Source organism: Hypomesus nipponensis, chromosome 21 (assembly GCF_054491055.1).
Source record: "Hypomesus nipponensis isolate SF chromosome 21, ASM5449105v1, whole genome shotgun sequence".
Lineage (NCBI taxonomy): Eukaryota > Metazoa > Chordata > Actinopteri > Osmeriformes > Osmeridae > Hypomesus > Hypomesus nipponensis.
Genome location: NC_140381.1, coordinates 8,016,990 through 8,034,064, shown reverse-complemented (window position 1 = coordinate 8,034,064; position 17,075 = coordinate 8,016,990). Strand labels below are relative to the sequence as shown.

The 17,075-nt window shown below is 46.2% G+C and overlaps 1 protein-coding gene across 2 annotated transcripts in view; it reads right to left on the bottom strand.

The window, feature by feature from the left end:
- LOC146237738 (myosin-10) overlaps positions 1-17,075 on the bottom strand; it is a 49,175-nt gene extending 32,100 nt beyond the window's left edge. For both annotated transcript variants that reach the window (XM_084685392.1, XM_084685393.1), the window contains exons 1-3: positions 16,911-17,075; positions 14,504-14,876; positions 10,181-10,337 (exon numbers count right to left, since the gene is read on the bottom strand). In XM_084685392.1, coding sequence (XP_084541518.1) covers positions 10,181-10,337; positions 14,504-14,848 — 502 coding nt within the window. In that variant the 5' untranslated portion in view covers positions 14,849-14,876; positions 16,911-17,075. The remainder of the gene's footprint in view (positions 1-10,180; positions 10,338-14,503; positions 14,877-16,910) is intronic.

Below are 17,075 nucleotides of genomic sequence, written 5' to 3'. Positions count from 1 at the left end.
AATTTATGAGTGCTAGTGGAAAGATAGACGGTGCATTAAGGAGACTGGCTCCTGTAAGATACTGTAAGCTATTCATAAATACTTTTCAACACACTATGCAAGCCAGGCAAGCATTGAAAGACATTCAAAACTTACATTATTCTTGCAACCCTGGTAAACTAATTTCCTAATTAGTTTGGGAATTTCACCCAGAGCACAAAAGAGCTGGACTATGTTAAACATGCTTCAAACGGCTTTTGAGACGGCTTTGAAAAATTTGAGTTGCCGCCGTGATTGCGTATGATGCGACAAGTGATAGATTCAACATGTCGCGATAAAATGTAGCATCTGTGTAACAAACTTTCTAGATGAGCGAAGCTTTACTCGTAACCCATCTTAGGGCTGATGAGGTGAATGCGGCAAACTGCTGAATACGCCATCTACACAATCTCGGCTCAATATTCTTTTTAAGGTTTCAATTCACACGGTGGAGGAAATTGAACATGCAGTGGACAAAACTGTTCCATGAAGGTCGACAGAGTGCTACATTGTAGCATTAGAGTGTGTAATGGGGCCCTCTTAGAAGGAATGTATAGGAATCAGTTGTAACAAGGACGAAACTAACACAATGACTGAAGCACCGTCAGGTTTATTTCAGGTAAAGTTGACACTGCTTGAAATTAAACCAAACTCAGAAGTAGAACCAGCTTTATTGGAAGTCCCGTCATAATGGCATTTCCTGTATTCAGCCAAGAGGCCAGTTCCTTTCTACCTCGTCCTCAGCAGATGGTGCCTGGCCAATGACATTTCCCATGACCTCTCTCTGAGTCACTGGAAGTGACCCTGAGTCTTGGACATTAAGGCCTTTCACACCTCGCCGTGATTACCATACTGGCCCCGACGTCAGACTTTTTGCAAGACATGAAGAGAGGAAGGCTACCTGAATAGAATCCTCAACTGCTAAAAGTGTCTTTGTACATCTTGTCCTGAGAAACAGAGGGCAAACATTCTGATTCATTTTCAGTGTGCGCAAGTTCATTTGTGATTCTAGACACACAGCTAACTCAATATACATGAATAAAATAACACTTGTGGAGGGAAGGGGTGGCAGTGGGGGAGGGGGGGATCACTCAACCGTTAGGAGCAGCGTGTGCTGGTGGAATTGCTAATGGTCTTTGCCGTGACTACACTAATTTGGTTCAACGGTGCCGCACTGGTCTAACTCCTGTTGAAGGGGGGAGAAGAAACAGCTGGGGCCTCATCAGGGTAAAATGGGCAGAATTTTCTGTAAAATATATATTTTATTGTGGAATTCTATCGTGGTATGTGTTGACTAATAGACCATGTCTGCGGTTAATGTTCTGCCTTATTGGATTATTTTTTTTTCAGCAACCCCTTGGGGGGGGGGGGGGGGGGAACTGTGCAACAGAGATGTGCTGACTGTGTTCCTGTGGGGTCAGATGTGACTGGGACGGGGTGACTGGGGCACAGCTGGAAGGCGTCGTCAGGGACGGTATGGGCTTCCTGCTGTCCAACAGATACTTCCTGTCTCGGACTGGCAGGGAGTTTAGCCTTAGACAGCCTCACTGAGCTACTTCGCTCTCTAGCGTTTCACAGTCCAACATCAGGGGAGTTCCTAACACAATTTTCTTAATACAATGGTATAGACACACACACTGGGAGTGTAACGGATAACATATTCATATTGTACCGTTCGGTATGTGGCTTTAGGTTTGGTATGAATGCAAACAGAACAACTGGATTATTCCTACTACATTTGGGAAATAAAACATTTCTTAAATTGGGTGAAATATATTCTCAGTCCCTGAATCGAAAAACATGTGACACCATATTGAATTTTGCGAACCGTTTTGTTACACCCTTAACACACACAATACCCATGAACTCTCTGCTTCTCCCTTCATATTTACCGTTGGCATCCTTATCTCGGTGAGACACAGAGACAGTCCAGAGGCTTCAGAACGGTGTCTCCTTCTCTTTATCTCTCTGGCCGCAGACACACAGAAGGGCACAATCCAGTCAAGAGGACTCTCAACTTCCATTCACTGACCTAGCCGGCACTGTGATCTCAACAACATTTAGTCATTGAGCAGACGCTCTTATCCAGAGCAACTTACAGTACGTACAGGGACATTCTCCCCGAGGCAAGTAGGGTGAAGTGCCTTGCCCAAGGACGTCATTTAGCACGCATTTAGACTCCCTAACCGCCCAGCCATCTGACCCCCAACAACCTTTCAAGATTGTAAAATGGCTGATTACCCTCTGAGGGCAGAGGTCCTCGGGGTGTGGAGAGAGAGGATCCACACAGAGCAGTGTATTTTTGTAACATTGCTTTACAGTCATAAGGACCGTTTGGTAGGTTTTGCATGATTGGTAATGTTCTTTCCATCTTCACATGACCGTTACGCTGGATGCCTTGGAGGCCAGGCTAGGATATACTAAAAAGACACCACTGCAATTTTTCTGTACCCAACTAACTCTAAGAAGAGTAGGCTTCAATAAGCGAACCAAACGTTTATCTTAAGACAACAATGTCAGCAATATCTTTCAAACATCGCCTGAAATTGTCAAAATCAACCATGTAACCAGGAACACAAGCACCCAAGCTTTCATTCAAGCTTCTCCAAAGTCCACAAACAGAGACGCCCACATCAACAAACCTGTGATAGAGTGAAAAATTGGATGACATCTTGGGTTTTGACGAGGACACAGTGGCTCTGCGTGTGCCATCGCTCCCTGTGAGAGGACGGCACTGGAGAAGAGGAGCAGTGAGGCAGTTAGAGGGAGCTGATCTCAGTCCCTCCACAGTGAGCTCATTGTGAAGCTGTGGCCTGCTGGGCCTTGGCCAGCCTCCGCCATTGAAGCCTAATGCCTGTTTTAAGGGGAGGCAATGGAGTGCAAACACTCGCCAAAGAAAGACCCCGATTGCTTTTGCTGTTAACAAAGTGGGTTTGAAGGAGAAACCTCCAGAAACTAGTTTGGTGTAAATGGCCGTGCGACAAATGTCTCAGCCATGTGGTTAATGAGGGTGAATCAACATGTGGAAGTGGTTTAATTTATGAAAATCGAATCAAATATAGTGTTCAATGGAACCCTGTACACTGCAATAGCTACTACAATTTGCCAGAATAACAGAACAACAAATAACACCATAGTCCAAGCCACCATCCAAGTGATAAGTATGAATGGTGTATCTCATACAGCTAAGCTACATGACTCCCTCAGGACTTGTGTCCACACCAGACAAATGAATGTCATTGTCTGTTGGCCCTGAGGGGGACTCTATAACAGGCCACAAAACTGCAGAGACAGGGCCCGTGGCCATATCAAACTATCGGCTGACCATTTCCCTATTCCTGACCCCCCCCATGAGCTTGTCCCCATCCACGGGGATGGCAGCGGCCCAACTCGTTCCTAACATTCCAGTCCACATCCCTGCCAGACACGAGTCCCTTACATTTACATTTAGTCATTTGGCAGACGCTCTTATCCAGAGCGACTTACAGTGAGTACACAGGGACATTCCCCCTGAGGCAAGTAGGGTGAAGTGCCTTCCCCAACGACACAACGTCATTTCGCACGACCGGGAATCGAACCAACAACCTTCTGATTAATAGTCTGACTGCCTAACCGCTCAGCCATCTGATCCCCTTGGTCTCATCCTGTAACCTACACCCTCGCTTTGACTTCTTGACCTTTGAAGAACTCCTACAAAGTACAGTCAGTCACTACAAACACCAACACAACTTTTCATGAGGATATACCTAGCTATAAAGAAGACATTCCTGGTAGACCTCCTATGGGCCACCGCCGCCACCACTATACCATATTTAGACAGTTATTTTATGCTCTGCAGTTAGTCATTTTATATTCTGACCCCCCCAAAAAACTGACATTTATTGGATTTGTTTGCATTTGGCAATTGCAAGGGACAAATCAAACATAAAATCAAAAACATTTTGACAGCATAAATCCGGAGATCAAGAACGTTAAGCATCACTAAAAATTTAGAATTTAGCAGTCTTTTGAGTGCTAGGAGGCATGGAAAATCTATCACTTTAAATCATTAAAATGTCTTGAGACTGTTTATTAGCATAACACCTCAGAGCTGTTATATTTTGGGCAGGATGCCAGTGGTGATTCAGGGGTCCTAATACAATACTATAGTTGTGTTCTCAGCAACATGGGCCAGCCATTTTCCCTCATGTTGTATCTTACCCAACTCCCTTTGACAGAAGGCAGATGATAGGATTTGGTACATACCTCTGCGCATGGTCACTGTTACCCGGCACCTGTGCTTAACACAGTCAAGATAACACTGACAATGACTGTTGCACAGTTGTCGGTGAATATATATATATATATATATTTTAAAGGCAATGCAATTAATTCGACATTCATTTATGCACTACTGTAGTCAGGACTCTCTGATAGGACCAGTGCTGGCTTTGGTCCTGAGCCAGTGACAGACCAAATGGAAAAAACTAAATGCAGATCCGTGACAAGTGGTTCTCCTACGTGGACCTTTTCTGAGAAATACCTCCCCTGAGGAAAAGACGATAGGCGAATTAAACATTATTTGAGACAAACTGACAGAGGTCCCAGAACTTGGTCTGTTTTGATGATATATGTGCTCAATATTGATCTCCTGAGCAAAATACATCACAGGATACAGGTCTTGTACTGAGCCACAGCTATAACAACAGAGAAAGAAGGAGAAAGACTAAGGAAAGAGAGGAGAAATAGCCACGTTAACTTAACATTTTATAAAACTAAAAATACCAAAATGATCTAATGTGATCTCCTGTCTTGGCACTCTTCGATGGTGAGAAAACCAGGCTACGATAGTGGCCTCACCACCAGATTCCTGGAGAGGGCCTGGTGACAAGCTGCTGCCACCACCTGCTGACAAGACCCTTCGGAACACTGGGGAACGTCAGAGAATGCATTCTGCCCTCAATGTCAAGTCATTCCAAGAGGAAGATAAGGGTCCTTTTTCACAGGAAAAAACAAACTACTACCATGGATTCTCAGCCTTTTTGCTACCTTAAGGGATCCCCATTGTGCAGGTAGATGTTTATTTGGGCTCCAATCATGGGCTTCAAGGGATGTCCCTGAGAAAATGTGTGGCATTTCCCCAGCCTTCTAAAACCAGCTGGTGTCCATGTCTTTCAACCCAGTTCTCTGGATAAGGCTGGTGGAGTCCATGGCATTCCACTACTTCCCTCTGACGTCAACACTCTTCTAAACCCCACACTAAAACGAAAAAATTCTTCAACGACAGAAAATGATCGATGGAAGTATGATTTGGCTGAGCTGTAGTGCAGAGGGGCTCAGCCCGGATAAAGGGAAACAGGCAAGGCTTGCCCTCTCTACATGCCTATGAGGCTTCCTTCCGCCCACGCTCAGGGTCATTAGGAGCCCACTCGGCCGCCTCCTGTGTCGTCAGGCAGTGATTTATACATCCCAAGGGAGACATGGCCACTCTAAACCCCGTCTCCGTTGCATTACCAAAACTCCGGTCATCTAATGGCAGGCAGAGAGAGAGGGCCCGGAGAAAAATCGTTAAGAGACATTCTGATACAAACACTTCAGTAAACACGAAGAGTGAACGGGAGCGGACGAGCAAGCTTCTCGAAAGTGTCCTCCTGTATGGACTAGGCGAACTAGAACTTTGGTAAGGGTCAGCTGTTCCTTAGCTCCCAGAGGAGAAAGCCATCATGGCCCCACGCAGCACTGTGGCCCAGACTACCGTAGGATCAGAACAGCTGGGACCTGTCTGCAGGTTGCTGAAGGACTCGCTCTCCAGGGACTGCCAAGCAGTGGCTTGTGTTTGACAGCTGGACACATCCAATTAGACCCACTGATTTTTGGGACATCATCCATCACTGGGGGTGAGTCTAGCTCTAAGTCAAAGACACAAGGGAAACTTGGGGATGAAACGTAGGAATTGAGTTACAATTTCTGGGGGGTTTCCGGCACCACCCAACTGTTGGGTTAATGGATAGCCTCCTGTTTGAGGATGTGAGGTGGTCGGGTTGATTATTATAATCGACTTCATAAATGATCAAATTATTTCACCATCAAGAACTACATCCGCTTCATTAAACAGGTGAAAGAACATTCACGAAACAATGGAGTCAGTGAAAAAGATTTTCCGTCTCTGGAAGCTTCCATTGGAATCCCTTTGAAATGTAGCAGGTTCCCTTTTCCAATAGATTAACAATAATCTCTGTGTGCATTCTACTGCTGGACAAGACCGAGGCACAGAGCCTTGTATTGAGTTCAAAAGAACTTTGGCCATGAAACCCATTAGTGCTTGTTGCATGTCTTATTGGTACCAGGTGGGAAAGAGGACCTGTACACATGCACACACGCAGAAGTAACCACACCACAATCGCACATCACAATCACATTCTTCAGGGTCTAGACTGTTCACTTTCATCCAAGACATTCAACTTCATGATTTATTTTTTGAACTTCTTGATCTTTTAATACAAGAATGATACATGGGCTATTCTCTTCAGCAAGTGTCATGAAAGGGGATTTTATGAGTGACGAAGTGGGCCCAAAAGACTCATAACCAAAGAATTCTGCATTGTGTAATACCGTAAGATGTTTTGGACTAAGATGGCCCTAATGGCCTATCCAATTACAAGCAGAGGGAATCATGTTCCTATGGAAGCTGTTTACTTTTTTGGTCACACAAAGCTTTGTTTTGCGTCCAGCTGAGGAACACTGTTGCTGTTGATGCAGGTTCACTATTGAAATCAATCACCACTGCTGACATGACCATTGCTTCCCGGACACACATGGTTTCGCTCATGAGAACATCAGCCTTTCATAACAAGCCCTACACATTTCCAGAAACGTTAAAATTAGCCCCCCGTTACTGACTGGACACCATCAACAGAGCAGCGAGGGGAGATTGTGGAAAAGTATCTGGAGAACTAATCAACGGCAGATGTGTATGTGCCAGTGTGCATCTGGTGGCCTGCTCGCACAACTGCTCTTTGTCAAGTTATACCTCATTTAACCCGCCGCCCGGGCATTGACTGGCATCTCAAAAATGCTGGGAAAATTACTAGCCCCTGATGGGTAGGACACGCTTTAGCTATTAACCTAATTTGACAATCTGGACGATTTCAATGAGGAGACGAGATTAAAAACAAACTAAAAAAAGTTGCATTCTTCTCATCTTTATTCTATTAGCAGCGGTTTAACTGGAACATTAGAATGTGCAAAGTACTAACGCCACAAAGCGTAATGTGAAAATGGCTGAGACAGCACAATGTATATTTGTTACACTGTTTACCGATCCAGTAACATCACATGATCTGCACAGACAGACACCAGCGTCTAATCTATACAGCTGGATAGCCACTGAACTGAACCAGGTTACGGACATGCTTTAGGCACAGTTGAGCAGCAGCTGGCATCCGCTAATCTGCAACCTACAAACCTGATTTTACAGCAACAACAGCGATTTACTGGTGATAACTACACTACAAAACTTGACTTAGACTGGCTGATTAATGCTGCCTTAGGAGCTACTGGTGTTGCATGTCCTCAGAAATATATTTCCCGAATATATTTCCCTGGGTAGAAACTAACACCTCATAAATGGGTGAAATGGAGCACAAGCCAGGACAAATTTGGTTGGGTGTGGAAAGGCATTCATTACAAAGTCTTCGGACCCTACCCCCAACCATCCATCGACCCATACATGCAGACACAATAAGGGTGAAGGAGGGCCGGAGGGTCCTGATGAAAAGAGGAGAGTATACAAAGAGATAGCTGCCTGGGTTACATTTACATTATTCATTTAGCAGACACTCTTATCCAGACCGACTTACAGTAAGTACAGGGACATTCCCCCCGAGGCAAGTAGGGTGAAGTGCCTTGCCCAAGAATACAACGTCAATTTTCACGGACTCGAATCGAACCGGCAACCGTCTGATTACTAGCCCGATTCCCTAACCGCTCAGCCATCTGACTCCATTACATGAACCACATAGTGAGTGAGAGTGTGTGTACCGTCTTGTGAGATTGTGAGCCAACCACGAGAAAGAAAGGCAAGTAGGCTCACTGCATGCAGTAGGGGACCTTTGGGACGACCCCTCCAAAGCTATGCAAAGTGGTCCATCTAATGCTGACGTTTTCCACTGTGAGGTAGCTTCCCGTTGCATTGACGTCTAGGCACAGTCTGACGGACAGGCCCAGCTCGTCAAAAACCCCCACTGGCTCGCACTTGCAGACACACAAAGACCCTTTTGTGCCCCACAATGCGGGTCACCCTCACTGCTTTAGGTGGTCTGATCCCAGTCACAGCTCCCTAGGCCTGGGTGTCTCATCGACCAGAGAACCTTTGACCCATCTTCTGCAGAAATCTCCCAATGACATGGACCTGATTATTAACACTGTTGGGTAGTATAATAGTGTTACTCCTCCATATACAGTACAACAGCCTGGTTGTCTACTACAGGAGAATTAAAACCAACAGAATGCATCTTTAAATTACATTTGACAGTAGCCATCGATCTGAAGCGTAAGAGGGTTGCGGATTAATGGTAGGTAAACATGCTGACATTCATCTTGGCACGGAGATAGAAGAGGGCAAGGGAAAAGGATTTTGGAGTCTGTGGTTTGATATTTCTGACGGGTTACTGGCACCAGGAAGATGGTGGAGATATAGATGGGCGTGTGTGTATATCTGGGTTGCTTCCAGTAAATCAAACTCCAGTCCTTCTACTCCACTCATGTGGGAACTGCTGTCAGAGCTGGGCACTGCTGAATAAAGCTTGGGAACAGCGGATGCTGAAGGGGATTTTTTCTCTATGATTATATTGAATGTGAACTACCAATAGGGACCTACCACTTTTTGCATATGTGGAACTAAATATCTGGCACATGTCTATGATATTATGAAAATGAGCGTACATTTTCAACAAGTGGTAGTTGTTAGGCTAGTGGTAAGTCAAAATCCACAAACAGTGCCACAGTATAAGAAAAAGACAAAATGAAGAAGATCTCAAGTAAGGTATTTTCACAGGACCTAAAAGGCTTTGGATGTCAGACACTGAGATTTAGATCCTGGAACTGTCTTCAGTGCTGATTTCTCCTTTCCCCAACTGTCCACAGCACTGCTCAAAAGACACCACAGCATGGAAAAATAGCGTTCCTTAACTTCTCTTTTCCACCATGCCCCCCTCCCCTCCCGCCCACCACCAAGTCCCCTTCACATTCCAGACGTTGCTGGCAAAATTAATTTATCTCCAGAGGAGGAAAAATAAACAGAACTTAAGACGAGCTCCATTCAAGGGCTTTCTACGGACTTTCTTTTTCCCTGGGAGCCACTCGATACTATAATGCCTCAGACACTAGTTTGAGTTTGGGCTACTACACTACGCGAAACCGGGTTGATCGACGTACTAAATCACAAAAACTGAGATTTAGGTGACCGCAACTTAAAATGCTAGCCTTGTGTTGTGTGTGTTGCCATGGTTTCAATTAAAGCCTTGTGAAAGTGGTTTGGTTGGGTGAAGTCATGTGTTGTTTAAAAGTGTGCCATAATCCTCTTAATCACAATGCAATTGCTGAATTACATTTGTGACAATGGTGCCACGTGGAGTGTTTAGGTTGAGGAACCTAAGACTGACCTTAAGTCTTGGTGGTCTCTTTGATGTGGCTAAGACGGGGTTTATTGCTGCTATTCAACATAACACATAAGCCTACTAAGATCTTGTCAACATCCAATATAATCCCAGCTATACTGAAACTTGAGCAAATATAACATACTACATGAACTCCTGAAGTACTGAAACACTACAGTTCTTCAAGAAGCTCTGGTTGACACAAGGGACCAACAATCCAAAGATAAACTTACAGCAGTTAAGACTGCCAATAATATCCGCAAGGTAAGTCTAACTTCACAGTCCCGTGCTTCTCAAGAATGTCTTCACAACAATGCACCTTATAAAAGAAATATAACCAATGTCTTCACAACAATGCACCTTATAAAAGAAATATAACCAATGTCTTCACCTTATTGTGCAAGTTAGCCCAAACTTAACTTCAAAACAATTCTATGTTGACATCCTGCTCAGACTGTGTAGAAAGTGCCATTTTGTGATGATATCAATGAAAAGTAATGAACCCAAACCAGCTCATAGAGACTTACCTTGTAGCATGCATCTGTAGGCAGACTCTGAGATGGCGTAGATGTGAGGGGGCATCTCGTGCCTCTTCTTGCCCCTGTACATTTCTATGATGTTCTCTGAGTAGATGGGCAGGTTTTTATAAGGGTTGATGACCACACAGAAGAGCCCAGAGTATGTCTGTGAATTAGAACAACAAAAATTAAGATTTAATATTTTGTTTCCTTGGGTCAAGGAAGCACTAAACACACAACACTGCCGACTATTGTGTAGGATGTACCTGGAAAATAAAGACACAGACTCAAGTGTTGGTCGACTATTCTACTGACATTGAGACTAAAACGTACACTTTTCATTTTCGGAGAGTACATAAGGATAGCGTGTCATCCGAACGTGAATTTTGTTGAACTCTCAATAGATATCACACATATTCAAGATCATCTTTCAACATCTAGTCAGTGACCTTTTGCTTACTGGGTAGCCTGATGTAAAGCCCCCAAATGCCTTCATTTTTCCAAGGAAAAGGTATTGAATAAATTACCAACGACAATATGCCAGTGTCCTTGCTTCAACTGTTATGAACTCATTTCACCACTGGGATCAAATGAGTGTCAACTGCAAAATGGACAGCAAGTATAGCACACCCAGAAATAGCTGGCCTTGCATTGTATATTTTAAGACCTGGGTGAATGAAATACAGGTGGTGTTGGCTGGGGGAGAGAGAGAACAGTCATCCCTTATCAAGGCAATTATCAAGGTTGACCTTGGGTCTGCTAGACACTGTAAATATTTAACAATTTCACTGTATCATAAAGACAGGAAGCCTCCTGTCCTGCAATTCAGAGATACTGTGTCCCTTTTTTGGGTTTCTGAACCTCAAAAAGGTACGCTCAAACACTGATGGAGACGGAGATAGTTGGACCGTTGCCACCCTAGTTCAGATTATTTCTGCGGTCATCATGTCCTTCTCTACTCCAGTCTGGTGTTGCCTGGGTACTTTCACGGAGGTGAGCAGAGCAGGACAATGTGCAGCATTGCGCCGGATCGCTACGGCTTGGTACAGAAAACCCGGATGGGGAGTTTTCCGTGAGATCATACAACAGCACAAATCCTCGCAGCAGCAAAAAAGAAAATAAAAAACATGCGGCGGGGTGGGGCAGAGTGGGGGGGTGGCACCCTTAATCCATACTGCGCAGCCACACTCCCCCTGCAGCCTGATGCAGACTGGAGGATGAGGGCAGGCCAGGCAAGAGTTAATCCTTGTCATGTCTGCAGTCCGGATAGTCCATCAACTGACTGAGAGGGGAGCGAGAGGGGGGGGGGGGGGGGGGTCCCCTCACAATCACATGGACCCTCTGTCCATTTTGTCTGGCCCTCTCTGTCCCTCCTTTTGCCCCCCCCTCCCCTCCCCTCCCCTCCCTTTTTCAAGTCATGCTTGGCTGAGCTGCAGAGCCACATTCCTGTAATTATGTTGTCTGTGCCGGGGCAGGGGGCTGTGGGGGGGGGGGGGCCGGGGGCCACCAGTAACTGAGCAGGAACAATGGCGGTGTGGCCGCACCATGCTGGGGGAGCGACGGGGTCCTTTAAAGACCCCGACAAAGCTAGCGGTGGCTGTCGCCTGGCTGGAGGAGCCAACACTCACAGTCACACGTTACACACACAGACTGCCTGGTGTAGAAAAACAAATGCATCGGTTGCTTTGTTCCTCGTGCATGCGCTCACGTCCCGTTTGATTGAACCAGCCCTTCGTTTGTTCCGACACCTTTTCAGGGGCATACCCAGACCAGGCTGTATATTGCTGTGAAGTTCTGAAGGTGACAATACGTCACGTGCTTTACACCTACAACTTAAGTGCTTGTACTGTAGACCAACAGGTATACGTGAGCAATCCTCTGAAGTCCCCTAGTGATTCAGTAAATCTTGAGTGTTCACTCGGTACAGAGGGAAAGGCCACCAGATGACCAGTCTGTCATACACAGCCTCTTCAGACACAGAAATATGCTTTGGCCTGGCCAGGGGCCAGCACAGTCTGATAGTCAAGTCAAGATTTACTACTCCAGAGTTAGACTGGAGTCTGTATCCCCAGACGTCTGGGAGGAAGCAGAAGACTGCATGCAGAGTACTGACCATCTCGCTTCCCCAGTTGTCTCATGACCACAGAACAAAAACAGGCCAATATAGTCCATATTTTATAGTCCGTATTCAATATAGTCCACATATTTTGTAAGCATCACCTTTCAGGGATGCGAGCCAAGCAGCTTGCCCGGTGCCCCCGCCCACACCCCTTGTCATCACTGGCCCCCCGACTGTGGGCGCCATGCAGACGGATAAGCAGCCCCAGGCCGAGAGCCCCAGGCAAGCAGGGGAGAGGAATGACTCAGCTGCCCGTTCCTGATGGAGGTCCCTGGGGTGTGATTGGGGGGGGGGGGGGATTAGCGTGGCTCTGCATGCGAGGGGTGAGACACTGAGGGTGGAGAGCAAGGCTGCAGCCAGGGTCCGGCTGTGTCTTGGTCCCAGAGAAGAGCAGTGGGGGGAATTAACCGTAACAGCGATTGTGGAAGTTGTGTGGATTCTAAAGTAGATCTCGGCACAGCTGGGTTTCCCAGTTGTCTGGCAATCAGGAGGTCTTCCGTGTCCAGCTGAGCTGAGAAACAACAACGTTTTGCCTCTCCATGGACAAGGACGGGAGTTTTTTTTTTTACATTGACTTTGCTGTGCAGGAGGCAGTACAAGGAGGTGAACATGACGTTTTGAGTGAGAGATTTTGAGGAGAAAGGTGTAATTACTGTAAGCAGTGGTTTCAAACGGTGAAGTATTGTGGTCTAGGCGTAGGAGGAGACCCTTGGAGAACCAGTGCAGAGCAAGCAGTTCTGCTCTGCCTACACAGTGTGTGTGTGTGTGTGTGTATTTTCACATATCCCTGCTTCACCATTATTTAATCTGCCCTCACAGCGTGCTGAAGTTTGGAGGGAGGAAAGGAGTAGTTTAAGTCCGGACTCAAAGAAACGATCTTCTGATAAAGACTGAAAAACATATGCTCAGTTAGAGTAAGGAGGGGTTGGGGGGGTGGGGGGGGTGATGACTCCTGCAGACCATCACTCCAAAGCCACCGGCCTGGGGCCATCTTCCCTCACCAGTAACTGAATGGTGTGTCACACAAATATGTGCACTGATTAAAGCTGTAATGTGTTTTTTTTTCTGAGCTTTAGCATAAGAGCACACACATCAGAGGAGGCCAGGAGCAGGACCAAGAGGAGGGCATCTGCAGGCATTTCTCCACACCACACAAACCGAGTCCGTTAGCCACACATTACACAAAGCCAAGAAAAAGTACACTAGGGAGAAATTAGGGGAATATCTGGGAGTAGAAACGGAATGGGGGAGGAGAGAAAAAGAAAGAGAGGGAAACCTCAAAACTTACATTCGATTAAGGCCATTTTTTTTTCTTGGTTTCAATCTGGGGGTCTTAAAAATGCTAGTTATTCAGAGACAGCTGTTGCTTATCAGCTGAAACAAAGGACTCCATTCTGATGGTGTGGTTCCAGTGTGTGACTCAGCATGAAGAGAGCAGCGTGTGCACAGACGAACAGGGCCTCACAAGCCTGGGACTTGCCTAGCAATCCCACCCCGGCCAAGGGAGTGTGTGGACGGAAGGAAGGTGGGCAAGCTTTGAATAGCCCTCCTTCTGTTCCCTGCTATTGGTGCGGTAGCTATGACAACTGAGGCTGCTTTTGGTTGAGAGGCTTCTTCCTTAAAATGTTCCATCCACCTGCAAGGGATGATTGCGACCACTGGAAACTGACATAATACCTCATGTGTGATAAGCAAAATGGTTTAACCTATTGCAGGTCTGACACCATAAACTAATGACAAAAAAAAAGCAGTACACCCTAATCACTGATCCATTTTTTGTCTCTGAGATTTGAAGCCTCAAGATAAAAGCTCTCCAATGCTAAAGATCCAAAATGACCTCATCCCTCAAAGCTTCTGTGCTCCAATCCCCGACACCTCTAGGGGAAGAAAACCACGAGAATAGATCCAGTAGGCGTCTGTACCCCAGCAGCCCTTTTGGCTTCTCCCTCGGTCTCAGGTGCCCCACAAACTCTCCATCTATTCCAGGAATGCATGTCGCTAAGTGGGTCATAATCACAGGGGAAATAGCTGCTTATCTAGTACATGTCTAATTCATCACGGCCTCAAGAGGCGGTGCATTTAAGACCAAATGGGTTTCGGCGTCTATGGACGAGGCGATGACAGACTGGAGCAATCCCGTATTACAACGGACCCGTTCCGAACCGGATGTAAACGGATGGATGGGATGGCAGGATGAACTGTAGGATACTCACGTAGATGAGTCCAGAGTAGTAGCGGTCCTTCAGGTTGTGCAGCACCGACGCCTCGTTCAGGCAGGTCAGCTCGGCCATGTCCTCCACCTTGCTGAACTTGGGCGGGTTCATCTTCTGGATGTCGTCCTTGTTCACCGAGGCCTTCTTCCCGTTCTCTGCCAGCTCCACCACGCACTCGTCCCCACGCTCCTCCCGGATGCTGGCCGCCTCGAAGCCGTGACGCTCCGAGGGGATCCACACCAGCTTCTTGGCCGTCCAGTCGGCCTGCGTGGCTGGGTTGTACACCACGGCGCGGTCCACAAATAGGTACCGCTCCGGGTCCTCCTGCCCGCTCCGCTGTGCCATGTTCGGGTACCAGAACACACTAGGCCACCTGTGGAGGGCAGGGAGGGCCTGAGTTACCAGTGGAGCTTAATCAGCACACTGTCTGGACATTACATTTACATTTAGTCATTTAGCAGACGCTCTTATCCAGAGCGACTTACAGTAAGTACAGGGACATTCCCCCCGAGGCAAGTAGGGTGAAGTACCTTGCCCAAGGACACTACGTCATTTTGGCTCGGCCGGGAATCTAACTGGCGACCTTCAGATTACTAGCCCAATTCCCTAACCGCTCAGCCACCTGACTCCCTATGGATGTTAGTCTAATACTTTCTTGGTCACCCCTCAAGGATGAATGGTCTCTCTCACTATCTATCTGGAAGATTATGCAATTACAATACAGTTAGCCCTGTGCATCGGTACGAAACAGAGACACATTGTTTTATTGCAGCTTCTCTAGGTGACTGTGTAAGATGTAGCGTACCTAGTACCCTACCTGCAGCCAGTATTTTTTTTGGGGGGGGGAGGCATTAAGACTCAACCGAGCCATCTCATAAACCAAAACCACCTCAGTACAAAACATGAAGATGTGGGACTTCTGGATTACTCGTCTATTAATATGGGGCTTAACTATTAGAGCAATGGACAGCTCCGGCCAACAGCCGGAGTGCGTGTCCCACGTCAGGGAAACATTCCTCAGACACAAGGCATCAGTCATCTCCCTGGTGCCCATGCAGGTCTGTGTTCCTTGATCTGTGAGCATGAATCTGGCCGTAATGGTTCAGTTATGTTTAAGGATTACAGAAGGGAAAGCTGACCCCACAGTATAGAGCGCAGTAATCTAAAGTATGTGCCCGCACTAACACACACCACATTGCCTGTGGTAGACTGTCACTACCAAACCATGCTCTGGTTCCCCATGAACCCCATGTTAATAGAAACGTATTATACAGGACTAGTGTCTAGGGGAAACAGTTGCAGGATGAATCTGAAGTGGGAAACCAGACATCCACTTGATATATTGACTGGTAAATGGGTGATATCCCATATTATCAAACTAAACTGAAATTGGTGACTTCTGTTTCGAACTCATGGCTAAGGACCATCATCCAGACTCTAGACTGATTAAAATCATCCCATGGCAAGGTTCAAGTAACCAGAGTGTGTATCATGAAGGTCAGTGTATGTCAGTCAGCTTCGTAAGGAAAGCTCAAGATGATGCTTGTTGGGATACTAAACACGAAACTGGGTCAGGTCATGGGATGGAGGGATCAGGGTGCCGCTAAGCGCGCTGCCGTGCCACTGGCACTGCATCCCCGCGCGCTACCTCGCTAGCTAGCTATGATATCACACTGACCACACGCCAAGCATGTTTTCCAGTCATTTTTGCCCACAATTACCTTGGTACTTGTGCGTAATCAGTCTGAATATGAATATGAACCACGACTGGTTACCGTTAATTGAAGCTATAGGAAGATAACATGTCCATATGGCCGCCACCTATCCAGTATTGTTTTGCCTAGGCTGGCTAGTATGGCTAACTGGGATGACAAGGAATGTATCGTTTAAAAAAACGGAAAACACACATTTAATAGATTAAGTAGTGTTATTAATTTACATGACTATTAAACGTTTGACAAGCTTATATGTACAATGGATAATTTGCTCTCTCTTCCTATAACTAGCTAGCTCACGCGTTCATCTTTATCATCATCATCATCATAAGGAGTTAGATGTAAGTGAGCCTAAGTTAAACCGGCTAGGCACGCTCTTCCCGCAGCACGCATCATCACCAGACAGTGTGGGTGGCTCAGCTAAAATGTTATGATGGAATACATGCATGCATGCTTCCAATATTAAACACAGATCATTTATCAACTACAGTGGCAGAAATAACTTTTTAATATTGTCATTTATTTCTGGAGGGTTCTAGAAAAATTCCAATGACAGGTTGCTTGCTAGCTGGCTTTGTGGTGACGGCTAGTAGCAAGCTTATGGTCCTCCATCGTTGAAAAGTCATGGCAAAATAATCCGTTAGCCAGTCCGGCATCCGTTACAAAACCATTCATATCTTCCTCAAACTTACCTGGTGCAGTTGTAAAATGAGCTTGCAAACTTCTACGAATACTCTGGTATCCAATAAGTTATTGTAATATTCCTTACAATTCCTTATTATTCCTGCAAATATTCCCTTCTTTCGGCCGCTTTCACATCAGTGGTACACCCCCACCATACGACACTCTCTCAACCT